At 44.4% G+C, this 24,776-nt stretch overlaps 1 protein-coding gene across 1 annotated transcript in view; it reads right to left on the bottom strand.

The window, feature by feature from the left end:
• Window positions 1–298: 298 nt before the first annotated feature.
• EIF4E3 (eukaryotic translation initiation factor 4E family member 3) overlaps window positions 299–24,776 on the bottom strand; it is a 40,114-nt gene continuing 15,636 nt past the window's right edge. Inside the window, exons 3-7 of the mRNA XM_080913948.1 lie at window positions 15,444–15,538; window positions 13,993–14,053; window positions 11,016–11,082; window positions 7,355–7,510; window positions 299–2,174 (exon numbers count right to left, since the gene is read on the bottom strand). Of these exons, the coding sequence (XP_080770074.1) occupies window positions 2,128–2,174; window positions 7,355–7,510; window positions 11,016–11,082; window positions 13,993–14,053; window positions 15,444–15,538 (426 nt within the window). The 3' untranslated portion in view covers window positions 299–2,127. The remainder of the gene's footprint in view (window positions 2,175–7,354; window positions 7,511–11,015; window positions 11,083–13,992; window positions 14,054–15,443; window positions 15,539–24,776) is intronic.

The following is a 24,776-nucleotide window of genomic DNA, read 5'->3' as shown; positions in this document are numbered from 1 at the left end:
ATCATGACTAAACATTCAGTTAAAACCATTTCCAAAGCAAGAGTTGGCAAAATCTACTCAGAGTAATTCAGAGACAGGTTCCGAAGATTAGGCAGGTTAAACCCTTCTCATGGTTAGTGTTTTCTAAAGAGAAACAGTTGCAAAAAGTTCACCGGGACAAATAAATGAACAAATGAATAAATAAAACCAAAAAAAAAAAACCCAAACCAACTACTTTGTGTGGTTGTCATGTTTTGTGTTCATAAACAATAGAAACTCAAAAGCATTAACATGAGCCTAACATTCCTATTTATTTTATTTTATTTTTACTTCAAAAGCTACATACATGCAAAAATTGAACATGTTATCACAAATGCTTTAAATAAAGTTCAAAAATAAAAATTTCTCAAAATTTATTTACTTATGGAAATATATATGACAATTATAATATTGAAATGAATTATATCCTTTTTTGCTAATCTATCAGAAAATACTTATATTATAAAAAGAAATTTTGTGTCTAGAATAAGTTTTGAAATCCTTGAGTTATAGTTTTAAAACAAGTTTAGAAACTGTTCGAAGAAATGCATGTCGTTTAGACAAACAAGTCCTGGGATTTTTCTAGAAGGATCCAAAACCCTGATGAGTAGAACTGTTGGGGGACTTAAGTCTGGAAAAGAAAAGCACCTCTTACACCAATTATTTGGCTGAGTATTTAGCAATGCAAGCGGAGGCCACAAGTTTTATAAACAGATGCTACTGGGAGCCATCTGAAATGTCTGAATGGGGAATTTTATTTACAAATGCATGTGGAAGGCTTAGAGTAACCCCACCTCTCTTTCCCACAGTGCAAGGGGAATTAAAAATTCGCCCTTTTGAGAAGTATAGAAGCTGCCCACTGGTCTGTAGCTCTAAACCCAAGCTAACAGGAGAGCAGCCCTTTCTGAAGGAAAACTACCAGGGGGCGGGGCAAAGCTGAGAGGGAAACAGGAGCATCTGGGAAGAGCTATGATACTCTGAAAGGTTTTCTTCTACTGAAACCAGTATTTCTTTGGTAGTTAATCCAATATCTAATGACAGTCTATGGGAATGAGATGCACTCAAGGGCAGCTGTATGGACGGCTGGATGCTTCCTGCCATAGAAGGCAGATGAAGGGAAAAGCCACCGACGCTGGAAGGCCACTGGTTTTCAGAAAGAATACATGACAGGGGCAGGAAAGAGGGCTCACTTAACAAAAAAAGTGAAAATTGGTTTGGGTAAACATGCTGCAACTTGGAAGGAGCTCTATGCCGTACAAGTAATACGTGTTACCTCCTCTATAAATCAGAAATACAAGGTGTCCTTCCAGGACAAATCATGGGGCTTTTGTGGGAAAGGTCAGATATGAGGTTCTGGTTAGAAATACTTGCACTGTGGGCCCCAAAAGCCTAGAGTTCAATTTGGAGCCTGACACCCAATCGTGATTAAAGGTTTTTTTGTTTTTTTGTTTTTTTTTTGTGATTAAAAGTTTTCATGTTAGGCAAACCAACTCTTCTCCTTGTACTGCGTTTTAAAGGGGTTTTAAGATGTGTGTGCTGTCAGTGAGTATGCCGTCTATGGAACACACACACAAAAGAAACAATGCCCAGCTCACAGTATGGGGTGGGGGGAAGTGTCACAACAACTTAGCAGCAAACGTGTTTGGCTAAGGCTAGGCTTCCTCCAGGGCCCTGTGGCTTCACAGGCGGTCCTGTGGCGATTATGCAGATGTTCCTTAACAAGGTACAGTAGAGTCACTGAAGGGGAAACCCAATTCTTATGCCTCAATGAAAGGGTGTGCAGAAAACAATAATTACCCTGAATAAGGAATCTTATGGGAAGGGGGAAGGGTGCAAAAAACCCAGAGAATTTGGAAAGCTTAAAAAACTTTTTTTTTCTCTCTCTTTCTTTCTCCCTTTCTCTCTCTCTAAAGCAAGTGATAAGATGGTAATCCCGCACGTTTCCCCCAACCCCACCTGCCACTTTGAGTCCTAATGGCCCAGACTGCAAGGACAGAACCCACTCTAAATGACCAGCATCGCTCCGGCATCTTCTCTTCACTCTCCCTCCTGTTAAGACCGTTTCCAAAACCAATCAGCAAAGGACAAAGAATTCTTTACAGAGTGCAATTAGTGCTTTCCACGTCCACCTTCAAAAGCATGATGCTCTTCATGGGCTAAAGGACAGAAAAAAACAAAAAAGAAAAGAAGGAAAGAAAACTTTAAGCAAAGGATGGGCCAACCTTCCTCTAGGCATCTCATTTAGCTTCCCCAGATGTTGGCAAGAACTCAAATACCTTTTTTTCTTTTCCTTTTTTTTTTTTTTTCCAGTAACTGTTAGCTAAGGCGTGCATTTCCTGAGAAACGTAATAATGAAAATTAAAACAAGGAATAAACAAGCTATGGGCTTGCTGCCTGTTTCTTCTTGCTGTGCCTAGGGGCATGAGTCATCCACCCAAGCTGATGAGTGTGCTGGGCTCAAGGCAAATGCTATAAGGAAAATGAGTCCCACAAAAATGCATGGGAAGAAGGGGGGAACCTATGACTTAAGACAGAGCCATGCACAAGCCTACCTTCAAGAATAAAATAACACAAAACAAAACAGAACCACACAAGAGGGGGTGGGAATTATATTATACCCCCTGCTTCTCATCGCCTTCCATGGGAAACTAAGCTTCATAAAATCAATGGATCTATTATCTTTCCCTGAACCTCAGGGGTTTTCATGGTTTATCTTGTGGTATTATTAATTAGGAAACCAACTATAAAAAAGTATGCTTTTCAAAGACTTAAACTTCTTAAACTGGGAGATGAGAAATGGGAAGACCCTGAGACACCCAATATCAGCTGTAACACAAAGGGCCAAGTTTGCCTGAGGGGTGTCTACCTGTCATTAGGAGGCAAGGTGTGATATAGCCAGGGCTATTCAGTCCAAGTGCTTCTACTCACTCCTCCAGGTAATAAAGAGAGCCACAGCTGAGTGCTCCACCTCCATGAGCTCCACCCCCAGGAGTGAATGCTCTGCCTCCAGAAGTACTCCACCTCCAGGAGTGAGTGCTCCACCTCCAGGAGTGAGTGCTCCACCTCCAGAAGTACTCCACCTCCAGGAGTGAGTGCTCCACCTCCAGAAGTACTCCACCTTCAGAAGTGAGTGCTCCACCTCCAGGAGTGAGTGCTCCACCTCCAGGAGTGAGTGCTCCACCTCCAGGAGTGAGTACACCACTACCATAGCTCCTCCTTCTCTTGCTTTTAATACAGACTATCGAGGAGAAGGACAGCTGGGCTAGCTCTCCTTCAAGATCAGCTCAGGTAGCTACTCCAAGCATCAATTCATCTGGATCACTGGGAAGGATATACCTTGTAACTCCCAGGGCAACTAGGACTAGGACCTCTGTCCATAACTGCACATCTCTTACAACTTCAAGTTTCTAACTAAGTATTTAACTTTTAAAATATTTTATTTGGGTATGTTTCTGCATGCACAGGTACACTTGCATGTGAAGGGGATAGTGGGGGATCGGAGGAAGGAAGGGAAGGAGTGAGGGAGGGAGAGAGGAAGGGGGAAAGGACAGGGAGAGCAAAGAATACTCTTGGTTGCTATTCCTCAGATGCCATCCATCTTATGCTTGGAGACAGGATCTCTCGCTGGCCTGGAACTTGCTAAAGGCTAGCCTGGCCGGAAGCCCCAGAGATCCACCTGTCTCTGCCTTTCCAGTTCTGGGATTATAAGTAGATACCTGCAAACTCAGCTTTCTGTATGTGTATGTGTGTCTGCATATGTATGTGTGTGTGGTGTATGTGTGTGTGTGTGTATCTGCATATGTATGTATGTGGCGTATATATGCATGTGTAATATGTGTGTGTGTGTGATGTGTATGTAGTGTATATCTGTGCATATAGTATATGTATAAGTGTGTATGTGATACATGATATATATATATATATATATATATATATATATATATATATATATATATATATATATATATATTGTGTGTGTGTGGTGTTTCTTTATATATGTAGATGTGGTATGTCCCCCTGATTGTGCTGGTGCACATAGCTCTACCACATGACTAGATGTTGTAGAACGACTCTGGGTGTCCTGCTTTGTCACTCTCTGATATATTTCTTTGGGCAAGCTGAACTTGGGGCAGGATTAGGGCCAGAGAGCCCTGGTGAGCCTCCTGCCCGTTCTACACAGTGCCAGGATTAGTGTGTGGCAATGTCCAGCTCTTCCCATATTGGGATGTCACCTCAGGCCCTCATGCTACTGTAGCAAGTCCCTAGCCTTAGCTAGCTTCTTCAAGGATTTATTTTTAAGTCACATGTACTTGTATGAGGTATATACATGAGTGCAGGTGCCTGCAGAGGCCAGAACTGGGTGTCAGACTACCTGTCCCCAGTGCTGGGCACTAAACTCAGGTCATCTGCAAGAGCAGTACACAATCCTAACTGCTGAGACCCCTCCTCTGGCCCTACCCCTGGTTGTTTTTAAGAGTGGGTTCTGGGGATTGAACTCAGGTCCCCTTACAGAGTTGACTCCCCAACTCTTATCCCGATCTTTAAGAAAGATGTTTTAGGGAAGACACTAAATTAGATAGACTGTTCAGTGAGATATACTATGTTTCAAGGCCAATGTAAGGAGCCATAGGATGACAGCAATGCTCATTTGCAAACTGTGAATCCAAAGACAGTGGCGATACAAAACCCTTTCTTATCTTGAGGTGTACGGGCTCGGGACAGCCACAGCTGAAACTCTGAGGTGTCAGTGTCAGAACTTGACAGCAGCTATGCTGCAGCACTGTGGGCTGCTTGTCATCCCTGGGCAAAAGGGAAGCAATTAGAGGACTGTCCCAGTCCAGCAGACTTTTTATAGCAATTCATGCAATTCCTGACTGTTGAAGAAGCCATAGGAAATATGGACTCAAATGAGGGCTTCCTTATGCTATCCAGCTACTGAAGGGTACTCAGACTTAACACTGAGACAGTTGTCATGTGTCACAAAAACAGTTTTGCTCTTTCCCAACTACAGGGAACTGTAGAGACTGCTCTCTGCCGCACCACATGGCAGGACTGAGCAGGGAGAGGCTGGCTCAGCTTCAGTTCTGGACTCTCCCACCCCTGCCCTCTGTAATGCTCACACCACATAAGGGCTCTCTAAGGAACTTAATGGAACTAGGGAGGGTGCATGTAAACTGTGACTTTTCTCATTTAAATCATCATCTGGATAGAAAAGAAACCCTATGAATGGCAATGCCCGGCTCCTCAGCTGCCCTCTGGAGGCCAGGACTAGATAAACTGGGACTCACTTCCATCATCTAGCTAGCTGGCTTTTACAAACTCCAGAGAGCCAGGACGAAGACAAAGGTGATATGAACTGGCCATTCCCAGCCTATCTCACCTGGGACTGTCCCTCAACCAGTTTCATTTTTCCAGACCTCATTTTTCCAGATCACTTCTGCAACATGTGCTGGCAACCATGCCAAGTAAAGGACAGCCTGCTTCAATGTCAAATAATTCAGGGAATTCCAATTTTTTATTTGCACAGTCTGAGCTTTTAAATGTTAATGTGTATCATTAAAAAGCAGTTTTCTACTTAGACCTGCAGCTAGTGCCTTGTGACTCACACACCTGATAATGTTAACTACCTGCAGGATGTCTGTTCAGCTTTGATTCAGCTGGCCTGGCTGCAATTGCCTTTCTCCTTGCTTGTGTCCCCCTAACCCTGATGCCTCTTTCCAGCCACCTCAAGAGCTAAGCGGTGAACTGCCTGCCCTTGGTTGTTCTTAGGTAACTATGCCTTGGCCCTAAAGTTGGGCCCTAATTATCTAGGAGGATCCCGACTTGACGCTGAGCTGCTGACCAGTTTGCTACCTGTCAATTTGTTCACAGAATTGTAAAGCAGAAGGAACCTTGGAGATCATCTGAGACCAACCTTCTGGATACCCATGTGAGAGAGTAGAGTAGGGCAATTGTGACTGCTTAGGGTTACACTGTATAAGTATAGAAAAACCCAAGGACTCCCAACTGCTGTCTCCTCCCAGGCAAGTGCTGGGCAGACTCAAGTGTGATGCTAGCTCATGTTTCCTTTGCAGTTGCTGCTGGTTATTCTTTCGGACTTGAAACCAGAAAACACATTGGTATCTGGGATGAACTAGAGTTGATCTGTCCTAAGGAACAGGAATGGTACCCATGTGCCTGTCCTGTCTCCACTCTGCACAGACAAGGGCAACACTCCAGAATGCGTTTTCTGTCTCTTTCATTTCAAGGGCACAGAATAAGGGATCCATCTCCCTGTGTGGATCCTGATTCTTCACTGTTGCCTAAGAACTCCTCCCAGGGAGGTCTGGGCGTTCGTGGACGCTAGAACACTAGGGCAATATCTGAATCTTAGCCTCTTGACAAGGACCAGGACTAATGAAATGATGGTGACATGTATTTCAGAGATTCTAAGATGCTTCTGCTCGGTCCCTGACAAATCTCCAAATTTCTAGAACCAACAACTCATCCTGGTTTAACTGAAGACCCTTTCTTGTTTTTTTTTTTCTTCCATTTTATGAAATAATAAAATAATAGGGTATATTGTGCCCATGAGCACCTTAGAGTCAATGAAATACAACAGTAAGGAAAAAATGGGTTAGTGACTCCCAAAACAGTTTGGGACACAGAAAACCTGTCACCGATGTGTGTGTGTGACTGTCGGTCATTTCCCGTAACTCACTATATCAAACACCGGTTCCCTCATGCTCGATGTTCTCAGTATGAAAAGGACGAGTGTCTGTGGAGAGCACACAAAGGCGATGAACACACACCACAATGGAAACAATGGGTCCACACTGTTCAGACCAAAAGTTGTGTGCACCCCTGCATGGGAACTCTCGGCGACTGCCACAGTCACAATGAGGAAGGGGTAGCATTTACGGGGAACTGTCAGTCATACCTGAGCCCCTCCATAAACACAGATGTGAGACATGATACATTCCTGTGTGGGAAGGATGCTTGACCATCTGTCTGCCAGCACACTGAGTGACTTTCCTCGTGTGCTCTTATTAGCACTCCCAGCAGAATGGAGTTTCCTCTGACGAATTTAAATTCAGGTTCAACTATGTGAACTAATGAATACAGGATAAAGTTGCTTTTCCAATCCATGCACTTAGGCAAGAACAAAATCTCATTTTAATTTCAGAAACTGAACGTGATTTAAAGATAAAAACACTTAAAGAGCATTGTGTTGAACTGTGGTCTGCGTGAACAGAGTTTCGAGTGGTCCTGCCTTCGCCTCATTTGCAATGTGCTTCTATCTCTACAAGTCTGGCAGGAGAATCTCGGAAATAGCGATTGGAAATGGAGCACTTACGTTTATAAAACACTGCTTTAAAAGATATGTGGGGCAGGAGCTGGTGGATCTTCTCTAGCACAGTAGCTTCGCCCACTAGCGAGGCGTTGACATTCCAGACCTGGACGACATCCTCTCGGTCTCGAACGCTCACGCTGACTCCTATAATCTCATCGTCTGAGGAGAAGAGGGGGAAAGGCAAGAAGAAGTGAGTAAATGGTGACAAGCCGGTCTGATCACATTTACGTGCCTACCGCTCTAGCTGTGAGTTACAGACAGGAAGGGGACCTGTTGTGAGTGACTGCTTCCGTGGGGGACCGCTGAAGAAAGTGGGATCAGCACAGACACTGCAAGAGCCGCAGCACAGTTAGCCAGGATTCAGCAAACAGTGTTCAAGCCAAATGAGTCTCCCAGATAAGGCATTTTACCCTTTTGAACATGTTACCCAAAGCTTTCTGTCACTTTCTGACTCTGTTTGGATGAGACTTTTTCAAAAATAGGTTGCATAATTCCCTGCCCTCTGAGAGCCAAGTGAACTCAGATGAACTTTTTGCTTGAAGCCTGTCCCTCTCTGTTAGGAGCAGTAAGACTCTCTGTGGCATCCTGGATGCCTCGGGACTGTTAGTACCATCTGCTCCAAATCTGTCTGGATTCGGACTCTGTCCAGTGGCTCCTCTGCTCTTCTGCATTGTCTGCTCTGTGAGCTTTGCCTGTTCTTTTCCTAGTTGCTCTGCCCTCTGGTGCGTCCCTCTAGCAACCACCCTTCTGACTGTGTTGACCCAGGGGTTAAAGAGCTGTCACTACCTCTTAACATCACAGGTGCAGTAGGTATCTCCTGAGCGGCACTCTCCCGTTACCGCCCAGCAAATGGCCATTAGGCATCAACCTACACTGATCAATGGAGGCTTTAGCCAGTATGGGGTTGGTGTGGGTGCCCCTGAGCATGACGGCTGGTCGCTGAACACACTGTACCCTGTGTTCATGCTCCCGTGCAACTGCTTTGTCCACACTAATTGGCAGCAAAATGATAGAAATTGAGCTTTTGACTCCCAAGTTTTGCATGTTCAGGACACACTCATGTGCCAATAAGTAACATGCAAGAGAGAGGCATTACAATTAGAAGGTTTCCATATTAGCTGACATATGCTGCCTAATTTGCCATCGACCACAGGTCCTGGACACTTGGACATGGTGCTACTTAACATGATTTACATAGTTGCACACCCAGTCTACTTACTCAAAGAAACCATTTTTCTGCAAAATGACTCCCCTTTCTTCTCCATTTCCCCCTTCCCTTTCTTCCTCTCTGCCTGTTTTCCTTTATGAGTTAATTTGATCAAGGCTATGGCACAAATTCTGACACCTTGTGAACGTGTATACAAGTGTCCAAAACCAGACAAAATTAGACTGTGCCGTTCATAGCTGGACGGATGGTAACTTACGAAGAAGAGAAAGAAGAGCGAAGATCGGAGCACAGAGGGCAAATGCTACGCTTTTTATATGTAGGCTTGTGACATGGACACATTGTGACTTGTTGCCTGGCTTCACAGATGTAATGCAGGGACATTTCTATACATGCATCAAATTCAGACACATCTCTCATCTCACCAAGATGAGATGGGATGATAAATTTCATGTAAAAATACAATTATTACATTAAAGGAAGAGGTGATCCAGCGTTCCACTCTTACGAAAGGCCAGGACACCACTGACCCAGTTTTGAGGGAGATGTGAGTGTTCCCAGTCCTTTGGGATGATCCTTTCATACACTACTAGTAATGGGTGAGGTCAGCAACAGATGCCAAACGGCACAAATGGTCACTATTTCACTATGGCTTGGCTTCTGGCAAACAGAGCTGAGTTCAGCCCTTTTGCACAGTGTTGTAAAAGGCCCACAGATCTTATGAGAAGGCAGGTCCAAGGTGAAATGCATAATGTTCATGTGGAGAATCAGCTAACTACACCTAGGCCCTGGCAGCAGAAGACAGGGTGCCAGGAGGACCCATTGTTTGAAGATGTTCTGTAAGTGAGGCTGAGAAAGATTAGTGGTTGCCTCAAGTGACAGAGGTGGTTAATGGAAGTGCTGAAGGTAAATAGTCAATAATGTCCTCCTTTCCAGTCAGCCACAGAGGAACTGGCCTTCTCGTCTCACTACTGGGCGTTTACTATTACTTATGACTATTCCAGGACTTCTGTGTTTATAGCTACACACAGAGTGTACTTCAGGCTGGGTAATATCAAGTTTTTAGCTTTCCTCCACCAGAAGAAATCTGCGCTTGTAAGCCCATTTCATTTCAATGTACACGTTGTCTGAAAGGCAGTACAGAAAGGCAGGACAGCTGAGCACCCTCTTCACAGGTGAATGTAAGATTGGTTATGGGTCTGTCAGGGTGACAAGAGCTCTCAGAGGCAGCCTGCACCTGGTGCCAGCTGATATATGCCAGTCCCCAAAAAACCAATATCAAATCGACAAATGAAAACAGATAAAACGCCAAACAAGAAGCCGCACAGAACAAGACAACAACAACATGCTCACAAAACTTTAATTGTATCCTGGAAAGTTTTGGAGAGTCCCAAAAAGGAAAGGGACCCTGACACAAGCAACGAGCTGTTCTGTGACAAACAGGACATAAAGAAAAAGGGCTCACAGAGGGGAGGAGGTGTGGGTGTGTCAGAGCTCAAGGCTAGACCATAAGGTCCACGGTTCCAGCCCCAGCACACTTGAACCTCAGAGGGGCTCTCTGAAAGCTACCCAGCACGTCAGAGCCTTCTGCTGATGTGAGTCTCTTGTTTCCACGTCAGCAAGAACAGTGAGACATTTTTGTCTCCCAGAGTCTATGTCTCTCTGTGCAGAGGCAGGAGAACAAGAAGAAGGGATAACCCGGGAAGAATGAAGCCTACTCACCCAGACCCCACTAGTCATGGTGGGCGCCATCCCCTCCCAAAGATGAGGCAGCTACAGAAAACCTACCACAAGTCATGGTAGCTCACTGACAAAGATTTACTCTTTCTTTCTGCCTATTTATATCAGATGAGTGGCTACAACTGTTATTAGAGGAAATAATGTAGGTGTATGTACATACATACGTTGACGTTTCTATAGATGCAATAGCCACTCCTCGGTAGTTACGTAAGATAATTCTAGAACCCCCTCCATACCAAGACTACTTAGTTCCTTTATATAAAATGTCCTTGGCATATAATATTTATTTAGGTATTTATTTTGTAGCAGTTTATTTTTGTACACCAGGTGAGCACTCTACCACAGAGCTATATTACCAAGCCAAACTTATTTTTGAATCATCCCTTTTTTTACTTATAATATTTAATGCAAATGCCAGGCAAATTGTTTGCATGGCACTGCTTCTCAACTAATAAGGAAAGTACATGTATGTGCTTATTTCAGATACTATTTGTGCCTTCTACTGTGCTTTGATATGCAAATCCATGGATGCAAGAACTGAAGAAAGGGCTGACTGCACACACATGTAAATATGCACATGTGCTTATATACATAAATCGCACACCAAACCCCAAGCCCCAGGAGCAAGTCTAAATTACATCACAGCTACAAAATCAATAGTCTGTAGGCAAGCAGAAGGACCAGCATGAGATCTGGTCTGGGAATAACAAACATGAACCAGGCATACCAGGGCATGGCAAACGGCTGTGGCCTCCCTACCTGCTGCAGCACAGTCTGTGAATTGTTCCCCAATGGTTGCTAACAACAATTCTTTCCAAACCGTGGACTAAATGTGGGAGAGAATAAAGAAAACAAGAAAACATTTAGGCAAACATCATCCAGTGCTAAAGAGACACAAGCTCTCCACCCACAGATGGAACCTCCAAATCACTGAAGTGAATATGTGCAATCATACATGTACAGGAGCAGCTTGCAAATGACTGTGCACCCACATACAGGTGATCCAGGGCCTTCGCTGCTAGTGCAGCTAGCATGGAAGCTCCCGTGAACTCCAAAAGAACTGGGGGTGGGGGCACCTTCAACTCACTCCATTTCCCGATTTCTTTAACTCTCAACATGTACAATCCCATTACATTTGAGTGCCATTAGTAAAATCCTTCTCTTTATTTTTCTCTTACAGTTGATATGGTATTTAAAATGTTACCACTTAAGATGTTACTCTAGTCAAGAATGTTAAGAAACATTGTTGTTTACTGAATGCCAGAGACTTGCAGAATTCCATTCACTGCTGACAGGTTATTTGCACTGAATGATAAATGTATGTACTATTGTACATGCACAATTTCCCTGTAAGCACATCCACTGTACTCTGCCTCCTGCCAATGAGAAGCACCAGAGCTCCTTCTATGAGCATGGACTAATGCTGTCAAGTAAACGAATCCACTCACAGGACACTGGAGGCTCAATGGCTCTCCCAGTTTTTCCCCTGGAAAAAGTCTAGGCTCCCTTTGCCACGGTTCCTAGGCTTTGAGGCCTCTCAGAGCTCAGTCTGAATCCTGAGAAGTTTACTCTCTGTGACCTGACAGGCCATGAGCCACTCCAGCTTCTATCAGGGAGGGAATAACATCAGAACGGACCTTGGAGAGATGCTGCAAGCATAATATTTGTCAGGAACTGCTTCACACAGTGACTGCAACAAGAGGGCTCAAGATTTAAGACTGAGCCATAAATAGCAGCATGCATCCATATGCCAGGCGCTCAGTACACATTAACTGCAACAATGCTTATTATTACATTCTAATGAGCTTGCAGCAGCTGCTCATCTCTTAACTGGGGAGCTGAAGGTGAACCTGTCTGTGCTCCTAGTCCTTTCCTTCTCCCAACTGCCCGACTTTGATCTTGAGCTCCCTTCATGATGAAGCCGGGGTGGGAGAGAAGAGCATGGCAAGGGGTGGGGGGGCTTCAGGCTTCTGTTGTGAATACAGGCAATTCTAGCTTCCCACGATTCCAACAGGGGCTGAGACACAAGAGCCAGGCACCTGTCCAGACAAAACGTGTATCAGTGGCCTTGTGAGCTGGCAGGGTGGGTCAGAACAACTCTGCCTTGAGCAGTTTTCTATGGGTGTGAGTACCATGGTGGCTTCCACTGAGTTCCAAGTCTAGGGTGAGTAAATGAAGCACATAAAAACACAGGAATTCAGGGTTGCTCCCCATCACCTCAAAAAGAAACCAGCAAATAAGTGACACTGGGTGAAGTTTAAGAAAATCTAGGAGTATCTTGCACTTTCCTATTTTCTGCCTGCTCTCTCCTAGCAGGGCAGAGGGTGTCGTACGCCTGGCCTGGCTCCCATTCAGCTCTAGTGTTTTTCATGTTTGCAATGTTCACAACCGGATCTGCAGTGTTGACCAATGAATCTGGTTGTAACCTGAAATGTGTGCTCACAGGAAGATTACTCCTGTGCACGTGTGAGGCTCTCCAGAAGTATTTTCATTCTTTGAGCATACTCGCATGAGACAAATCAGGAACAAAAGTCCCTTCTGTCCATTCTTTTTCTTATGACTTGTTATCACTTATGTATTGATTGGAGTGCGAATATATGTTTGCGTATGTGTGGGCAGGGGCATGTGGTAGCCAAAGGTTCATCTCTGGTAACTTCCTCAGTCACTTTTCCATCTTCTTTGTTGAGAGTAAAGATCTTTCACTGAACTGGAGCTCACTGCTTTCTCAGACCCGCTGGCCGACAAGTCCTAAAGATGCTTCTGTCTCTGCCTCTCCAGCACTGGGTAACAGGTAATCACAGCCACACGAAGCTTTTCTACAGATTTTGGGGATCAGAACTCAAGTCCTTATGCTTCCAAGGCAAGCACTTTGCCAAGTGGGCCATGTCCCCAGCCTCTATTTTCATGATCTTACACAGGGTCTCACTGAACGGCACATTAACTCATGATGCTCTCACCTCTATTTATACCTCTGCAATAGAGGGACGCACTTCCATGCCTAGATCATTTTGTCTATTTTCAAAGAGTTTTGTCTTTTCCCAGGGCTTAATGGATGTTCTTTTTTTTTAAGGCTTATGCTTTACTGCTGAGAAATCTAGACTGCTGAGGCTTGCCCAGCTTCATGAACCCCAACAAATGGGGACCTCTAAGTGTCCCCATTTCATGGCCCCTCTGTCTTTGGCTGGGAGAGCAGAGCCTTTGGTGGGAAGGATCTGCTCTCCTGTGGAAGATCAGTTTGCATGTGTTAGGCATGCCTGGTGAGGTCACAGCAACCATGAAGCTCCCAGATGGCTCTGCATTTATAGATCTAGACCTTGATGGCTATATGACATGGGGATGTCACTGCAGGATTTCCGTAGACTCACAATTAGACACTTTCTTATCTCCTTCCTTCCTTCCTTCCTTCCTTCTCCTTCCTTTTCCTTCTTTCCTCCCATTTTTTTTTTCTCTGTGTTGCCTTGGCTGTCCCGGAACTTTGAAGACCAGGCTGAACTTGAACTCAAGAGATCTACCTACCACTACCCCCTGAGTGCTGAGAATAAAGGTGTGAGCCACAACACCTAGCTTTTTCAATGATACACGTTCAAGGTGATAGGGTTAAGGGATCATCACCAATGTCAGAAATGAACTTCTCGACCTAGGGCTGCCAGGAGACTTGTGGACAGACGAACTGAAAAACACACCATTCTTAAGCCCATGCCTAGGCGGTCCTGGGAAATTACCAGCAGAGACATACCGTGCTGTCCTTGGGAACTTTCATCTTCCACACGCCTCCCTTTGCATTACTCTCCTCCTCCCTACATCAAAGAACAGCATTTAATGTTGCACTCCATGACGAAGGAGTATATCTATTTTCATTTATCAATAGATGACGTGAAAAAGAGGTGCACAGGTGTCTTTTAGTAAACATTCCCCAGTTCTGTGATGAGATGCAGAGGCAGAGGCAGAAGAATGAAAAGGGAAGGGAACGGAGATGAGAGAGGGAGCAGCATGGAGTTATCTGGGATGGGATGAGGCTGGGTGCAGGGATACGAGGTCCTCATTCTCAAGGAGATGGTACCCAGGGGCTCCCTGACTCTCTGGGGATGGACAATTGATCCAAGTACTCTGCAGGTGTGAAGAACTATACATTCCAAAGTGTCAATGATTTTGTCTCATTTAATTTACATGTAAACCTGGGGTCACAGATTTAGTAGGTGTTCATGTGCTGGACCAGGGTTTAGTAACCACTTCCTGTCTAGGAAAAGCATGCCAAGTTCTATGGAGAGAGATTCAGGGAGGGTTGGTTCCATACCCTAGCTTTAGAGACACTAAGTTTAAAGACCCTAGGTTGGCTTGTGAGACTATTGTTTCTTCCTTATCTTCATGGTTGGCCAGGGATGGGGAGATGACCTGTAGTGAGCCAGTGGTGGCTTGCAGAATGCCGACAACTGGTAAGCTTGAAGGGTGTAAATCCTGGCTCACTGCTAGCAGGACGGGTGGTGCAGGTCTGTCATTCTGGCTGTTTAGGAGGCTGAAGCAGAGGAATGGCACGTTCGAGGCTTATCATGGCTACAAAGTGAGTTCAAGGCCTGCTTGGGTAACCTTATTGTCAGACTTTCTCTCAAAACACAGGGGTAGGGGGCAAGGATGTGACGTGTTGTAGCTCAATGGTGTGGTGCTTGCTTAGCACAGGGCATAAGGCTTTAGGTTCAATCCCAAGAGAGGGATCTGTCTTTTCCCAAATGGGAAAGTCCAACTTAAAACTCAGCCAACAACAAGAAAGCAAAGGAAACATGAAGGAGAGTGGATGAAACCTGGAAGATGGAATGTGGGGACATTCCTGTGGGCTTCTCAGTTACAGGTTCCAACTAAACTCTACTTGGTTTCTGTTTAATTTAGATTTCTACCATTTACTGAGAAATGAGCTGAGGCAGAATCCCATTCCCCTTGTAAGTGACTGTGAAGAGTTAAATAATGTAAGGTACTGGGTTAGGTTACTGGTATTAGAGGCTCAGCCTGGGCAAACAACTGTCCAGTGCCCTCATACTATATCAAGTAATTACGGCAGCTACGGGAGGCTCTTCCGGGGCTCTGGCCTGGATGAGCTGGGCATACTTGCTGCTCAGAGGCACATTGTAGGCAAAATGAGTCCTCATGAGACATTTCCCTCCCACCTTGACCTCCAGGTGAACCATACACACTTACCACAGTGGTCGCCTCTCTCCTCTCATTAAGTGATAACTGCATCTCAAAGGCAGGCTGGTCACAGGAGGGATGTTATTGTATACACTCCAGAATATCTTTAAAAAAAAAAAAGACACTTTGTTTAATAAACCCAGGACTGATTAACTATGGCAGGACACTATAAAATTAATATATTAAAGAAAAAAATTCTCATTAATTCCTAGCTAATTAGAGTGGATTTTTCTCATTAGCTCTCCACAATTTTTAATGCAGAACATTAAACCATTGCTCCTTCTAGATATTTGGCTAGGCTGTATGTTTTAGAAAGCTGTTGTTATGAAGTAACATGTATATATAAAACCGGAGAGGTAACAATGTACTAGGCCAGAACTGGGGTTGTTTAGATATATCTAACTTTATGAGTTAGGACTTTTGCTTGCATGCATGTAAACACACCATGTGTACGCCTGGTGCCTTCAGAGGGCAGAAGGAGGTATCAGACACCCTCAAACTGAAGTTATGAATGGTTGTGAGACATCATTCGATCGCTAAAGACCAAACTTAGGTCCTCTTGAGGAGCAACAAACACTTTTAGCTGAAGCGGCTCTTCGGTCTCAAGGACTGACATTAATAAAAAATTGTTTTTCATCAGGAGTTTTTATTAACTATATAGATTTCAGCTGCTCTTATCACAAGAGAATGTGAGATTTGTCTGTTAATCCATAACCTTAATATGTATGGAGCCTGAATCTTTTGTTTTAGAAGATTTGGTTAGAAAGACAACAGCAAAAGCATGTTCTGTATTCTACATTTCAATATGATCCCATCTAAAGGCCCTCATCACTGGTTTGGAGAGATGGCTCAATGGTTCAGAACACTTGCTACTCTTGCACAGGACCTGGGTTCTCTTCCCAGCATTCATATCAGCTTCCAGCCACCTGTGACTCTTGTTCCAGGGGTTCTGATGCCCTCATCTGACCCCTTGGGCATGTACATGGTACACATCCAGGCAGGCAGAAACACACATGTAAACATAAATAAAAATTAAGGATTCTCATCAGTTCTAACTTTATCTGGAATGGAGATTGGCCAAAAATAAGTTGACCCTGTAAAATTCAGCTTCTTGTAACTTTCAGTCATGATCTCACATGGGTTGCAAAGAACCTGGCAGGAGAAAAAGGCTTCTAACAGGCAGCAACAAAATTAAAGCAAAATTAAATGCTAAATGCACTATGAACTGGGAATGTTTTGTGGAGCATTCCTCACCTGTGTTGCTCATGTAACTTCACTGTGTGTACTTTGCATGTGCTTTCTGTCACAGAATGTAACACTAATGAGCATGCTGGGACACCTCCCCTTAGATGCAGGAAGACTGAAGGCTACCATGGCAGCATTTACACTAAGCATAGGAAAACTTCTGCCCTGATAGAAGCACAGTGCTTAATTTTGGAATCCAAAGACTTTTCACACTTTCCCACCATAGTTCCCCAGCATGCAAGTATCAAGTTAGTATATATTTGGGTTGTATTATGTTAGAATGTTTGGTTTGAGGGCTGGTGAAATAGCTCAGTAGTTAAGAGCAATGGCTCTTTGTACAGAAGACCCAGGTTCAATTCCCACACCCACATGGCAGCTCACAACCATCCACAACTCCAGTTCTAGGGGATCTGATGCCCTCCTCTGACTCTGCAGGTACCAGGCACACATATGATAAACATAAAGACAAAACGTGCATCCTCGGGAATACAAAAATTTTTTAGCATGTCTAAGTTTTGAAAATTGGTGTTTAAGTTGCTTGCTTGTGTGTCACTGAAAAAAAAATTAAACAATTTTTGGCTTGGGATTAGAACAGAATTTAAAATTTCTTTTGAAATGGCTATACAAACACTTTTGCCATTATGTAAAAGTGGCATTCTCAGAACTATTATAAAATCAAATGTCTATCAAGTCTAAACCATGACTGAATGTACTCTATGTCCTGCAATAGCAAATCTTCAGCCAAGATGTATTCTTTAGATAGAAATTGCGGTCACCCATCCCAGCAGTATGCACATTTGCTTTTGTCTTTAGTCAATGACAAAAGTATACGTTCATACCAAGTAATTGGGCTACACTAACTAGTTAGAGTCCCAAGGATCCACCTCTTTCTGTCTCCCCCAGTACTTGAGTCACAAGCATTGCACCTATCCAGATTTTAACATAACTGTAGGGAACTGAACTCAGGTCCTCATGCTTGCTAAGCAAGCACTTACTGGCTGAGCTATTGTTTTAAACAAAGATTCTTATGATGCATTACCCACAATTTTAGAAATGTGCATATCTAGTTTATATTCCTATATACCTATATGCATATAACCTTTGTTAGATGCAAAGGTTCAGGAGTGAAGACAGTTCCAGAAGCCCTGTTCTAACACACACACATATTCTCAAGGGAAAGAGTCTTGCAGCAGATGCTCTAACAGTTATGGTACGAAGCAGAGCCTTTAGTGGGATCGTTAAACTGCATCTCCTTGTAACAGACTCTGCCAGGAAGATGTCTGTGGTGCTTTGCCTTGGGGCTGGGGGTAGAGAAGGAAGTCAGAGGAATCGTATTCGATGATTCTGTCCTTTTCTCTTGTTCTTCCTACAAGGACCAGAGAACAGCACAGCAGCCAGGCCATAAGGTACCAGGAATCAATATACTGGGACTTCAGGTCTGTATCTTTGTCAAGGCAGCCCTCTGACTTTATATACACAAATGTGTGTGCATGTGCATACACACACACACACACACACACACATACACACACACAAGCATATACAAATACATCCAGCTAAATTAACTGCAGAGATAGTAATAATGCACTGAAAAACTATCAAAGGCCATATATATAAAGTATATGTGCTAGACTTATCAGTGGGGAATCTACTTCACCACTTCAGGAGCCTAATGTTGAAACAGGAGGTCCTTTAACAGATTTGTGTCCCCGTTGGAAGGCAGATGCTTTCTCTATGTCAGAATAAACAGATCTGCAATACCCCAACTTCTGTCTGTGCTGTTGCTGTGAGGAAGCAGAGCTGGAACTTGATTCCAAAAGCCCCTATTTTCTTTGATGATTCTATTATTTTTGTTTGTTTGTTTTATGCATATCTTTCTCCAGTCTTAGAAGTCACAGAGAAGTCATGTGTAGAGTCACAGAAGAAGGCACATCTGTTGACAATGTCTTCCAACCTGTCAATGCCCACTTACTTTGGTGATGCATGTAACTCCAGCCCAAGACTCTTGCTAGGACATGGCAATGACCTCTGCAGAATCCATGGACAAAATGATGCAAAACCAAAAGCCCCTGCTCGAAGAAGGCCGGGATCATGCTGCTGACAGCAACCTCGGCTCTGAAAGTCAATCCTTCTAAAGCTCCTCCCATGATATCCTGCGAGGCTTCTCCAGGCCTGACCTTTCCCTAGCATTTGAAGTACTTAGAGAATGACATGCAGCATGAATTTTTTTTATCTCAGAAATGAGAAGAGACCAGAGGACTCTGTTATGGGTTGTAGCCTTGGAAGAACAAAAGCAAGAACATCCCTGAGCTTGTTTACGTCGGTGAATCTGGCAGGAAGGAGACAGACCGTCACAGTGCAATTGTGGCTGTACCTGGAAGTTGTTTATCATTGCACGAGTTTGTGCTTGAACACAGAATGGGAGCAAAAGTTCTAAGCATGCCAGTGGAAGGGACCCACTGAGAAAGCACAGGGCACTGAACAGCTGTTACAAATGTCCCTCTTCTGACTGGGTGCAAGCCTGATGATCTGCAATGACTGTCTTCCAACACCTAAATGTTACTACAGGTTCAACTTTGTAAGTGGATTTTCAGAGGCACCAGGCTTACAGTGAGTTCCCTTTGGCCTGGGACAGAGCATTATAGTTCAGCTAAGCACAATGCTTCTTAATGATAGATAAGTGCTCCCCCACCCTACAAAGGCTTACCGATCACCCAAGGGCCAGCAGAGGTCTCATTGACCCCATCCATTCAGTCAACATTGCTGGGCACCAGTTGTCTGCAGGACACCGTGACGGAACTAAGTTAATGTGGTCACAGGGGCTGCTTACTACTTGGTAAGTTTTTAGCATCATTGTTGTTCTCCTCAAGGATCTGAGGCAGCCCAGACCCTTGACCAGTGAAGTCTAGCATCTGAATTTAAGGCACTGGTTCTTGCTGTGCACGTAACTTTAATCCTAGCGTTTGGGAGCCAGAGTAAGTTGGATCTCTGTGAGTTTGAAGCCAGTATGCTCTACAGAGTAAGTTCCTGAACAGTTAGAGCTACACAGAGAAACCCCTGTCTCAAAACCAAACCAAACCAAATAAAAAGCAGACATACCACTCTACCCCACATCTCTATGTGTGCAGTCAGAGCGAGACACCGCTACCTCCTTGGGCGGGCGATTCAAAGGCAGTACACCCACAGCAACGGGAGAACCACAGAAGGAAGCCAGACATGGCATTTTTCTGGTTGCACTTAGAGCTATTCTGTCTGACAGTTTTCTGCCACAGAAACCCATTCATTGTCTGTAAAGTTCACAAACTCACTCTTCAGTTTACACCTGAAATGCTCGGAGACATGAGAAAGGATAAGTCCTCATAGGTCTTAAAAAGGTGATACTTACTGACAGAAAAGAACATGATGTTTAAACAAAGAAAAATGATCCTGGGGCTGGAAAGATGGCTCAGTGGTTAAGAACACTGACTGCTCTTCCAGAGATCCTGAGTTAAAATCCCAGCAACCACATGGTGGCTCACAACCATCTGAGATCTGATGCTCTCTTCTGGTGTGTCTGACAGCTACAGTGCACTCATATAAATAAAATAAACAAATCTTTAAAGACTGATCCTGGAAATAAGGGCGTGGGGTAGGCAGGGAAGGCAGCGTGGTGACTATTAGTAGTTGTCAACTTGACCATGTCTGAAAGAAACTGAAACCCAGAAATGAAAGGCATGCCTGTGAGGCTTTTTGGTTTTTGTTTGTTTGTTTGTTTTTGGCTTGGTTTGAAGTGGGCATATTCATGTCTAGTCCAGACCACTGAGGCAGGAAGACATGCATTGTTTTTTGTTTGTTTTAAGACAGGATTTCTCTGGTAGCCTAGGCTGTCCTAGAACTCACTCCATAGGCCAGGCTGACTTCAAACTCACATGGATCCAACCGCCTGTTTCCCAGTGCTGGACTAAAGGTGAGCACCAGCACTACTCTGAAGAAGCACATCTCTGATCCAGACCCTGAGGCTGGAAGTCACACCTTTAATTGGGCCATGCCTTCTGCTGGAAGTCTATGTAAGGACACAGAGGAGACAGGTTTTCCTCTGCCTGCTTGCCCTTGCCTTGCTAACACAACTATTCCTTCACCAACAGTGGAGCCTACTTCTTTGTGACTCCAGCATATACTGAAGACCAGATGGGACCCAGCCTTGTGGACTGAGCTAGATTCCTGGACTTTCAATTCACAGCAGGCCATTGTCAGATTAGCTGGACTGTAGCCTATAAGTCAGTCCAATAAATTCCATATATATAAAATAAGTTCTGTTAACTCTAGTCTAGAAAACCCTAAGTAATACAAGAAGGAATGAGGAAATAAAGAGAAAGGAAAGGGGGAAACAGAGATGAAGACAGAGAGGAAGGAGGCAGGAAAAGAGAAAGTCAGGAGGGGGGAGCAAGGGAGAGAGGAAAAGCAGCAGAGGGCATGAAGGGAAATGGTAGAGAAGGATGATGGGAAAAGAGGGAGAGGAAGAGAGAATGAGAGAAAGGAAAGAAGAAATGGTCCTGTTTCTTCAGTGTTGCAGTATGTGTAGAGGAGAGCATTTTCCAGTGAACAGCCTCCAGGCCTGCCTACCTTCTTACAGAGAAAGGCTGCTCAGAGGCTGGAGAACACAGCATGCAGTCTCTTTCTTTGGCTAGATGTTTTAAACTCACAGCAGAACCCAGGCTGAAAGCAGAGTGCTGATGGTTTACAAATGACCATAGAGCAGACAGAAGACTTTGTTGACTTAGTCTGAGTTGAGGACTGTGGAGTCTGATCCTTAAGAAGGGGGAGGGGCCAGGTCTGGGGACCCCTGAGCAGTGTGCAGCTGTTTCCTGGATACAGCCTGTGAGGCCAAAGTTCTGCTGCAGGTGCAAAGGGCAGAAGACAAGACACCAGCTGAGGAGGCAGTGTTCTTTTAAGAATAATTTATTTTATTGTATGTTTTGCCTATATGTATATCTATGTACCACATGAGTACAGAGACCACAGAAGCCAGAAAAGGGCATCAGATTCCCATGGAACTAGAGCTACAGATAGTTATGAGTTGCCATGGAGGTGCTAGGAATTGAACCCAGGGAGAAGAGCCAGTGATCTTAACCACAGAGCCATCTCTCCAGCGTAAGGGAATATTCTTGTTTCAGGGCTTACCACAGCTTCAAAGCTCCCTTTGCTCTGAGATGGTGAGGGAAGGTAGACAACATTCCTAATTCCCATGCTCTTCCCTGCCACGCTGGAGGATGAGGTTGACAGAAAGCATATGGGCATGGGACCTGAGGTCTGGATGTGTGTACCCAACAGAGGCCATCATGCTGAGGCCATGGCAGGGCCAAAGGTGATGAGCAGCTGGCACGTACCAGGTGTGCTTCTACAGTTCACGGGTAAAGGGGGCAGGGCAGAGAGGTGTCCTCAGAAGGCTTAACACTAGAAGACTCCAAGTTCTACAACAAAAGTGACTAAATTATTTGTAGTTTGTAAATAAAATTGCATTCACTTTTCATCCCCACCTCTGCAACACACAATGGCTTCTAGTGCCACAAACAGGACTAGGAGAAATCTGTCTTAATTCTAGCTCTGTATAGCTGGGTTGTGACTAAAGATATTGCTTTCATTATCTATACAGGACATCATGACGTTGGATGGAACTTGGATGAAAGTCACAGGCAGAACTGGCTTCAAAGTCCTTGTTCTGTTTCCCCATTTTTCTTTCTTTCTTTCTTTCTTTCTTTCTTTCTTTCTTTCTTTCTTTCTTTCTTTCTTCCTTCAAGGGGGCTCTACATCCTTCCATGGCATGATGTGTACGTGTGTGTATGTGTGTGTGTGTGTGTGAGAGAGAGAGAGAGTGTGTGCACATGCGTGCGTGCATATGTGCATGTTCTTATGGAGGTCAGAGGATGACGTGTGGTATTCCATTGTATTCTTCCTTTGTGTGGGGTTTGAGCTTATGCACTCAGGCTTGTTGGCAAAGGCCTTTACCTGAGGAGCCATCTGATGGGCCCACATTCTCCTAACATACTACATAGGGTGTTCATGGTTTTTTTAACTTTAGTGGAATATGCATAAATTTTATATATACATATATATAATTTATGAAGATGTTGTTGTTTCAAGGAATGATGCAGAAATTCCACTTACAGAAAAAAACATCACATTTCTGTTCTTTGAACTTTTTACTACTGAGCCATCAACGGGATGTCCTGGACAGAACATAGGCGAGATAGGACCAGAGGGGCAATTTCTGAAGATGACAGCACAAACTACTAAAGTTTGGTATACAATTCTGTCCAGGGGTGCTTTAAAAGTCAACAGGCAGGCACTGCTGGAAAATGTGCTACAAGCCAACCCTCCCAGCTCTTCATTTTCCCCTAGGGTAGATTGGGCCCAGAAACCAAGTTCTATTCTGAACTCTGCTCACTGAGGATGCAGAAACACGAGAGAAATGGGCCAAGTCTATATATGCCCAAAAGTGCAAACACACTGAAGTAAAAAGTGCACTGTCCATGAAAGACAGGAAGGCGGCAGAGAATTCCTGTGTCTGCAGCGAGTGTTCCCAGCAGAGCTCAGGGCATCCTCAGCCTCTCCCGCTCCACCCCACACACAGGGCAAGTAAGAGAGCTTACAAAGAAGCAAAGGAACTTCCAGCCTTAGAGTCCACGATCAGCTGTTTCCACTGACTCAGTCTCAGTTTCCCTAGCTCACAAAAGAGGACATAATTTTCTACTACTTACAGCACACGGATGGCATTTAAACCTCATCAAAACGTACATGGGAGGGGACTCAGATACCACTGGACAAATGTTTACATAAACACCGAGGTAGCTGAGGGGACTAACATCAACATACAGTCAAGGAATAAAGACAGCAGGTGCAAAGCCTGCCCCCTCTGTGCTCAAATGCTCTGGTCCCTGCCACTTCTTAAGCAGTAAGGGACATTCCTGAGATGCTAAAGACAAGCACAGCTGAGTTACCAAAAGTTACAGGCAAGTCAAATTTGATTTTATAAATAAGAGGTTAGAGTGGTGTCACCCGCTTGACATACTTGTGAGGAGGTGGTAAGTAATAATCTTACATTAAATGTGACTTAGGGGTGTTGGCAATAGCAGCACGAGGAGACGGAGACGAAAGGCAAGCGCATTATCAGCATAGGCCACTTACTGTGCAGTGAACTACCCCATCCGCACCTCAGCATGGTAAAACCTCTGTCGTGATTATTCTTGCTTTGAAGATGAGTCAGTAAGATATATAGAGGTTTTTAAAAAGAAAGAAAAATGTTCACATGCTACTGAGTGCCAGGTACTCAAACGGTGTGACTACCCTGCTTTCCAGCGGGCAGAGCCAGCAAAGGGGCAGATTCCAGTGACCTAGTAACACTTGGCAACCCTCTTCGAGGGCTTACAAACGCAAACCCCACAGAGAGCTACATCCTCCAGTCAGCCTCACAGAGTTGTATAAATAAGGAACTTGAGGTGTTTCACAATCTCCTTTGCATTGTTGTCCCTCCCTCCATCTTGAAGGAGTCCTTTCTAAGTCAGTCCTGAAATATTTACAGATGACAGGGAAACCCTGTGTTTATCTATGGGCTTGCATGTCTGTCTGGGCTCCATATACACAAAGATTAAGATTTTGTCATGGACCAGAACCGAACCATTGCCCCTCTGTGAAGGTGCAGCGGCCAATGGATACAGCTTTCTGAGAACAGTGTGCAGGGAGGGGTTCAGAAAGTCCATGCACACAACCGTCTCTCATTCACTCCATCCTTCAGTACTGACTTGGTGAACAGAGGTCAGATATAGCTGAGAACAGTACTGTGAGCTTCAACTTGACTCAAGTTCAGTCTCAGATGGAAGAACATACACGAGCAGAACAAAAATGGTGGTTGTAACCAGGGGAGGAGAGTCTGATGGTAAGGGACGTGAGGGGACGCTAACTTTTCAATTATATCTCAATACAATGGAGACAAGCCTCTCCTCTGTCAGCCCGGGGCCTTTAAATTGGTCCCTAAGGAGCCTCACAAATACAAGCCTTAAAGATTCAACCCCTGTTGTATGTACTGTGACCATGCTGGAGTAGGAGGATCACCCTCTAGCC

Source organism: Micromys minutus, assembly GCF_963924665.1.
Source record: "Micromys minutus genome assembly, chromosome: 3".
NCBI classification, from domain to species: Eukaryota; Metazoa; Chordata; class Mammalia; order Rodentia; family Muridae; genus Micromys; species Micromys minutus.
The sequence above is the reverse complement of the archived record's forward strand: the minus strand, read 5'-3'. Positions and strand labels throughout refer to the sequence as shown.